Source organism: Jaculus jaculus, chromosome 19 (assembly GCF_020740685.1).
Source record: "Jaculus jaculus isolate mJacJac1 chromosome 19, mJacJac1.mat.Y.cur, whole genome shotgun sequence".
NCBI lineage: Eukaryota > Metazoa > Chordata > Mammalia > Rodentia > Dipodidae > Jaculus > Jaculus jaculus.
In genome coordinates this window covers 57031194-57039565 of record NC_059120.1, presented here as the reverse complement: position 1 = coordinate 57039565, position 8372 = coordinate 57031194, and the positions used below count along the sequence as shown (strand labels likewise).

The window sequence follows — 8372 nt, the reverse complement described above, 5'->3', positions numbered from 1 at the left end:
GACTCTGAGCTGTAGCCGCAGTCACAGCAGGGTCCCCCCCTGTTTCACTGGATGGGGGGTGTCCTTTGCATTCCACCATCTTGCTGGGGCCAACCCTCACTTCTCCCATGTGAGTAGCCCGTGCCTCCAACAGCGCCCGCCTTCAGGATGCCAGTCTGCCGGGAGAGAGACCCGACTGCTTTCTTGGATGCGGAAAAGGGCATCGCTGGTCGTTGGGCCCTCCTCGTGTTCCGCCCTCCCAGCCTGAGTTCCGGGGTTCTTTCCCAGGCACGCACTGTTTAGGTCCATTTTAGGAAGACTTTCTGGGGAGTAGTTGTGTTTGGAGAGAGATGAGGGCACGGACAGCAATGGGTGGAAAGGGGCCAGGCCCAGCTAGCTGGGAAGGTGGCTGGCACTCAGAGGGGAAGGGGCCAGCCATTCTCGTTTGGTGCAGTGGCCAAGGCCATGTGGGCAGGGTTGATGGTGTGACTGCCACCTCGGCAGTGGAGCCTGATGTCAGGGATGAGAATGTGGTCAAGGGTGTGGGCTGGGGTGGGGGGGGCTGAGAACAGACCCATTCTGTAGATGCTGACAGGGTTGAGCCGACGGGGTGGGGTGGCGGTGGGGGTGGGGAGGGGATGCTGGGGGCAGTCCAGCACGCAGAACCTTGGAAGGACAAGCCTTGAAGGAGCCCGAAGAAACATGCAGAACACTGGCGTGGAGAAACTTTATTTACTGCCTGTCCCAGCCCCACAATGAAGCCATGTGACACAACATTTCCTGCAGCCTTAGCTCAGCAGGTGCAGGATAGCCTGACTTCTCGATTAGGGGTTGGTACGCTGGCCACGGCCACCCTCTCCGAGGCCTGGCCCGTGGTGGTGGCCGGGCCCTGGGGGGGCATTCTTATGCATCTCTTCATGGGAAGCGTGGACCAGTTTGGCTATGAGGATGATGAACTCCTCAAAGCTCAGCATCTTGTCCTGGTTTGTATCAAGGTCCTCCATGATGTCGTTTATGATTTGTTCATTCCTCTTCTCCTTCTGTCAGTGGGAAAGAGGAGACATCAGGGCTGGGTGTGGCCAGCAGAGATGACCAGGGAGCGCAGTGAGTGACCAGATGACAGATGCTCAGGACAGCCTGGCCTGGCACCCAGTTTAAAAACCAAAGTGCTCAGCTGGGCATAGTGGCACACGCCTTTAATCCCAGCACTCGGGAGGCAGAGATAGGATCGCCATGAGTTTGAGGCCACCCTGAGACTACATAGTAAATTCCAGGTCAGCCTTCACTACAGTGAGATCCTACCTCAACAAACAAACAAACAAACAAACAAACAAACAAACAAACAAACAAACATGCCAGACTGGAGAGATGGTTTAGCAGTTAAGGCATTTGGCTGCAAAGCCAAAGGATCCAAGTTTGATTCTCCAGGACCCACGTAAGCCAGATGCACAAGGGAGTGCATGTATCTGGAGATCCTTCACAGTATCTGGAGGCCCTGGCACACTCTTATTCTCTCCCTATTTTTCTCTCCCCCACCTCCTGCCTCTTTCTGTCTCTCAAATAAATAAAATATACTAAAAAAAAAAAAATTAAAAAAAAATGCCACATAGTGAATTCCAGGTCATCCTGGGCTAGAGTGAGATGTTACCTTGAAAAACCAAAAATAAAATAAAATAAAAAAATAATAATATAAAAAAAACCCAATGCCAGGCATGGTGGCACACTTTCATCCCCAGCACTTGTAAGGCAGAGGCAGGAGGCTCGCTGTGAGTTCGAGGCCACCCTGAGATGCCATAGTGAATTCGCCAGGCCAGCTTGGGCTAGAGAGAGATCTTACCTCCACAAAAACCAAACCAAACCATAAAGCAAATAGATGTGATGATGGACCGAGGGCCACCACGGAGCAGATGCTCAGCGGGTCCAAACTCTTTCTAGTTTGTTCCCTAGAGAAGGTCAGACAGTCATTGAGTCCAGAAATGCTCCTTGAGGCCCTCAGAACAGGTAGAAATGGTATTCTCCTGGAGGAGAACCTGATGACACAGGTCTTCAACTAGGCTGTTTTTTTTTTTAATGGCCTGCAGGGGAGCTGCAAACTCAGCCTGCCAGGCAGGTGCCCGGCCAGCTCCGCCAGTCATCCTCCCCACGCCCTTCCTCTCTCTGAGGCTACTGGTTAGTGAAAGGCCCTCAGCCCACGCCACCCACGGGGAAGCAGTGAGGAAAACCTGACCGGAGGGATGCTGAAGGGAGGAGGAGGCCCCAAGAATGTGATAAAAGTTTGCAAGGGCACTCCCGGGTGAAATGAGATCCGGATGGGGACAGAACGCAGCAGCTAGCTCGGAGAATTCTTGGCTACTCACTGGCTGGGGGGGGGGGGGTTGGGGGGGGACATCTTGGCTAAGTCCTCTGCTGAGTGGCCCCAGGTCTCAGGTCCCCTTCGGTCTGCTCTGGCAGGTGGGGTTCGGGTGGGGGAACAAAGCGCAGGCAGGGCCAGAGTTTTGTGCATCCTGTCTGGCTACCCTGATCCAGCAGGTCACTTGCCTGAGGCCCTTCCCCCAACACCTCTCTATCCCCAACACCTCCAACACGGGCAGTTCTCTGCCGTAATGGGGTCCCAGGGAGGGCTGGGGACCTGACCCTGGACGGCTGACAGTGAGAATGGAACTGGACATTTCGGACCCTTGCGTCCCACCCATTCTCAGTCCAGGCCTCTGTTTCCACCACATTTGACAGGCGAATATAAAACCTGTTGGAAGGGAGCCCTCCTGGCCCTACCATCAAGGTACCCTTTTCCACCAAGAGGAGGACACCAGCCATGAAATTATTATTATTATTATTTCCCTATCTCCTGCCCTACTAGACCCTCAGGATGAGAGCAGCCCGCTATACCCGGAGTTCCCAGCTTCCTACCGAGGGCGGTCTTCAGGTAACCCCTTCGCCAAAGGCCCAGGTCTCAGCTCAAAATGTCATGAGGGGTCCCTTATGAAATGCTACCATTCACCCCTGTGCCACCTCGCCCAGCCCAACCACAGGCAGGCACCTTGGGCCTGTCTGGGTTAGTGTGTCTCTGCCATCCCGATGGCGAGCTCCTCGTTCAGCCCCGCAGCCCTGTGTCCAGAATAGGGCATTTGCCCATCCCAGCCATCTTCGGTGGAACAAGTTGCCGGACCCTCGGTGTCTAACTGTGAGCCCCTCTTGTGACAGACCCTGCTCGTCTCCGGGCGCAGGCGGCTGGAATTTTCTCCCTGCCTGCTGCGGAGTGTGCCCTGCTCGCTCGCTCACGAACAAGCCCTTACCTTGAGGAAGTTTTGCAGATCTTTCTTCACCAGGTCTTTGAATTCCTTCTGGCTCAGCGTGTCTCTGTTCCCCTCCTTCACAGAGTGCTCATGGAAGGTGTGGATGATGGTGTCCAGGGAACGTTCCAGCTGAGTCGCCATCTTGCACTGTGAATAATGCAGAAGCAAATGTTGGGGGGGGGTTCCTCAAAAGAATGGACTCCCAGGCTTTCTTAACCCAGTTTCTGGGAACTGTCAGGCAGGAGGGGAGGGGACACAGAAAAATTACAAAGAAAACACAGGCTTCCACTCAACAAGATAACTAACAGCTTGTCACACATGTGTGAAAAAAAAAACAGAAACAAAAACGAGATTTTAGACCACTTAGAGAACGACCAAAGGGAAAGCAGTTTTGAGCATGAGGCTTTAAGACAGTGTGAGGAAAGCTAAAAGGAGTCAGCGAAGGGGGGCTCGCAGAAAGGGGGTTTTGGAGAAAGGAGGGCGGGAGACGCTAAGGAAGAGCGGCAGGCAGGCTCCTGGCCCGGGGGAGCTGGAGCTCACTTACCAAAGCCGAGGAGCCACTAACTGTTCTGCGAGGCAGTGCAGGGCCAGTTTTTATAGGGGCTCCTGGCTGGACGCAGGACCCTCCCTGGGCAGATTGCTTCACAGGTGAGCAGTGTGGTAACCCTGCCAGTCAGGGAGTTGGGGCAGGGCAGGAAATGTTCACACAGCTTCTTTTTTTTTTTTTTTTTTTTTTTGTGAAACTCCCAGACTTGGCCTGGGGCCGGCTTAGGAAGAAACTGGTTTTAGTTAGCTCACTTCTCCTCCACCTCAACCTCTCTTCTCCTTGAGCAAGCCAGCCTGCCTGTCACCTATTTTGGAGTCCTTCATGTCCAGGTCCCCATCAGCGATGGCCAGAGGCTTGCTGAGGTCCCGTGGTGGTGGGGGTGGGGGAGGCTGACCCACTCTGTTCCCCCAGGAAGGCACTCTGTCCCTGTTTATAGACTGAGCTTCTCGTGGGCTCATTTGGCCCTGATAAAGTGCTCTTGGGAGCTTGAGAGGTTGGCATGATGAAGTTCTTGAATGGGGTGTAGGATGGCATTAAAAGGACCTTCACAGGGGAGAACTATCTTGCATGGTAGGTGAAGAATCGGATGCTCAGAACGAGTTGTAGCAAGGCCACATAGCTGGCTGGTGGACTTTGCTATCCTGGTTCTTTTTTTTTTTTTTTTTTAAATTTTGTTTGTTTATTTATTTATTTGCGAGCAACAGACAGAGAAAGAGGCAGACACAGAGAGAGAATGGGTGCGCCAGGGCCCCCAGCCACTGCAAACGAACTCCAGACTCGTGCGCCCCCTTGTGCATCTGGCTAATGTGGGACCTGGGGAATCGAACCTCGAACCGGGGTCCTTAGGCTTCACAGGCAAGCACTTAACCGCTAAGCCATCTCTCCAGCCCCTGGTTCTTGGTTAAGGGGTTTCCCATCACCCATCTATCTTTCAGTGTGAGTTAGACCCTCAGCACAAACGTGGTTCTGATGCCGGATTTTGGGTTCAGGGAGGGATTAAATTCTTAAAAAAGATGATGCAGGAGATCCTGGGCCTGGGGAGCACCCCTCAATTCTTGGGTCCTTGTCCAAGTTAGCAAAGAATTGAAAACATGGACTTAGAGAAGGGTAAGTTATGAATTACAAGTTTTTTTTTTTTTGGTTTTTTGAGGTAGGGTCTCACTCTGGTCAAGGCTGACCTGGAATTCACTGTAGTCTCAGGGTGGCCTCGAACTCATGGTGATCCTTCTACCTCTGCCTACCGAGTGCTGGGATTAAAGGTGTGCGCCACCACGCCCGGCATGAATTACAAGTTTTATTTTAAGGAGAATTAGAATGCAGAGGGAAGGCAAGCAGAATACCCAAGCCAAAAGAAATTCTCCCCCTTTTCAGCCAGGCTCCAGAAGGGGAGAGGAGAAGAAGAAAGGCTCCCTCCTCGCTATCTCTGTCTGTCTTTCTGCCCCCACCTTTCCTTCCTATTTATCCTTTCTCCATCCTGTTCCTTTCCCTCTCATTATTTCCCTACTTCTCGCTTTGATAGTCTGGTTTGGCTTTCCCCAGCAGTCCCCCGCCCCTTCTGCCCTTTGCTACGATGCCCCAGGTTTTCTGAAGTTCTTTTACACCAGCGGGGGCTGTGGTAGTGACGGCAGGAAGGCTGAGGCCACTTCCACCTCTGAATTTCTTCAGCTCTGTCCTCTGCCCCTTTGTCCCAGACCACACCCTCTGCCACAGACCCTTCTCTTTTTCCTTCTGGCCAGGTCCGACTCAGCGTTTCCCTCCTCCTCCCCGCTGCTGAACCACCCTGCCCTGAACCACTAAGGAAAATCAATCCCACTCTCCCACGAAGGCCGCGTCTCCGACCCTCTGCGCTGGACCTGATAGCCTCCACTGATCGCTGCAGTGGCTGTGCTGGTTTATACTCTCCCTCCAGCCATGAGCAAGGTTCCCCTGTCCCCACATCCTCACCAGAGCTTACTGTCCTTGTTTATCTATCTATCTATCTATCTATCTATCTATCTATCTATCTATCTATCTATCTATGTATCTATCTATCTATATCTTTTTGACAACTTCTATACTTACAGACAACAAACCATGGCATTTCCTTCCTCTCCCTCACGTTCCCCTTCATAGCTCTGCTCTCCGTCATATCCCCTCCCTCTCTCCATTAGTCTCTCTTTTAATTTGATGTCATCACCTTTTTCTTCTATTATGAGGGTCTTGTGTAGGTATTGCTAGGCACTGCGAGGTCTTGGATATCGAGGCCAATTTCTTCCTGGACAGTTATATATAAGGAGTGGTACCCTTCCTTTGGCTCTTACATTCTTTCCGCCACCTCTTCTGCACTGGACCCTGAGCCTTGGAGGGTGTGAGATATTTCTGTGCTGGACACTCCTCCGTCCCTTCTTCTCAGCACTGTGTTGCCCTTTGGGTCATCCCAGTGGTCATCGCCATCTGAAAAGAGAAGCTTCTCTTACCAGGGATGAGAGTAGCATTAATATATGAATATGAACATTAAGTGTAGTGCTTTCAGGGCAATTTGGTGAGAATAATATATGAATTTATCCAGACAAGAGCAGGCTTTATACTCCTAAGGCTCATGACTTCCCCTGCCATAGGCTTTTGATCAGGTTTTCAGGACCAGGCATGTATTCCCTCCCATAGAGCAGGCCTTCAGACCAATTAGAGAGCAGCTGGTTTTCCCCAGAGCAGACATGCCACTATTGCACTTGTTCAGTCATCTGGCCTGTCTGGCTAAACTTGAAGCTTCCAGTGTCCACTGTGTTCGCCGCTGATGACTTCTGTCTCCCATAAGGCTGCATACAGTGCAGCTTTTTCCAGATTTCAGTTGGCCGGGCTACAGGGAGAAGGTTTTCTGCTCAGCACCAGCTTGATTTCTCAGTGACTTTGCCACTCAGGCACGTGAAGTCTTCAGAGACAGGGTCTTACCGTCTCTTTCTCATGGGAAAACGAGGGCCTGCCACTACATAATAAACTCTAGGTGTATGCCCTACTTTGTGCATCTGGTTTTACATAGGTACTGGGGAATGCACCCTGCGCCTTCAGTTTTTGCAAGCAAGAACCTTCAATCTCTCCAGCCTCCACCTAAAGTTTTCTTCTAGCACTTTCAGAATTTATTTTTGCACAGGGTGTGAGATATGGGTCTCATTTCATTCTTCTGCAGGTAGAGACCCAGTTTGTCCAGCACCATTTGTTGAGTAGGCCATCTTTTGTCTTTTGTTTTGACGCCTTTGTGTGGCCGTTAACGGGCCACAGAGCTACTGAGGATGGCAGTGACCACTGAGGGGACTCAAGACGTGTCAAGGTGACAGAAGTTACAGCTGAGTGCCCTGCGCTGAATGAGACATCTGTCACACCCACCAGGGCTCAGGGAACATTGTGGAGGAGGTGACGGGAAGATTATGAGTGTCTTCTTACTGCTACCGGAAAAGCTTCTTTTGGGAGATGGCCAGGGAGACTCAGAACTCAATAGCTAAGAGTAAGAGGATATTGAAAGCTCAGCACTAAACGAGACATTTCTGTCATGGCCTCCAAAGCTCAGGAGGTATTACAGAAGAGGAGATGGAAGGGATGAAGTAACCAGAGGGTGGGGAGGAATACTTTGGGACTCTATACTCCTGGTAGGAAGTAATGGACACATCTATGACCTCATAGTGGTTGCTGGCTCTCGCTACCTCCACAAGCTCTGTGCAATATTGAGCCAGTAAACATTTAAAAAAATACTATATTTAATGCCGGGCGTGGTGGGTCACACCTTTAATCCCAGCACTCGGGAGGCAGAAGTAGGAGGATAGCTGTGAATTCGAGGCTACCCTGAGAATAGAGTGAATTCCAGGTCAGCCTGGGCTAGAGTGAGATTCTACCTCAAAAAAAAAAAAAAAATTATATTTACTTATTTATTTGAGAGAGAGAGAGAGAGAGAGAGAGAGAGAGACAGATAGATAGATAGATAGAATGGGTGTGCCAGGGCCTCTATCTACTGTAAACAAACTCCAGATGCGTGTACCACCTTGTGCATCTGGCTTTATATGGGTATTAATCGAGCCTGGGTCTTTAGGCTTTGCAGGTAAGTGCCTTAGCTGCTAGGCCATGTCTCCAGCACGCCCCCCATCAACATTTTGACCTGACTGATAGAGGACAGCTCAAAGAGAAATCAAAGTAGAAGAAGTACTAGTTGGAGAAAAGGGGGGGGGTAATGAAATGAGAGTGAGAAAGGGGACAAGAGGTGCTACGGGGGAGGATGATGACCAAATTACGATATGTTCATGCATGAAAATTCTCAATAAATATGTGGGCATACCCATGTGGATTAATTTCTAGTTCCTCTATTCTTTTCCTTTGGTTTACACATGTGTTCATGTGCCAGTATCATGCACAGAATAAGACAATCATATATATCCTGTATCTTCCTGATTGCATTTTATTTATTTATTTGATAGATAGAAAGTTGGAGAGACAGAGAGAGAGAGAGAGAGAGAGAATGGGTGCTCCAGGGCCTCTAGCCACTGCAAACAAACTCCAGACACATGCACCGCCTTTGTGCATCTGGCTAA

The 8372-nt window shown here is 50.8% G+C and overlaps 1 protein-coding gene across 1 annotated transcript; it reads right to left on the bottom strand.

Moving 5' to 3' along the window:
• Positions 1-692: 692 nt before the first annotated feature.
• On the bottom strand, positions 693-3942 carry LOC101603918 (protein S100-A9; the record flags this gene model as incomplete). The annotated part of the gene is made up of 3 exons (XM_012950835.2): positions 693-1019; positions 3273-3419; positions 3817-3942. Coding segments are annotated over 3 exons (489 nt in total), but the record flags the coding sequence as incomplete, so codon positions are not given.
• Positions 3943-8372: the final 4430 nt, after the last annotated feature.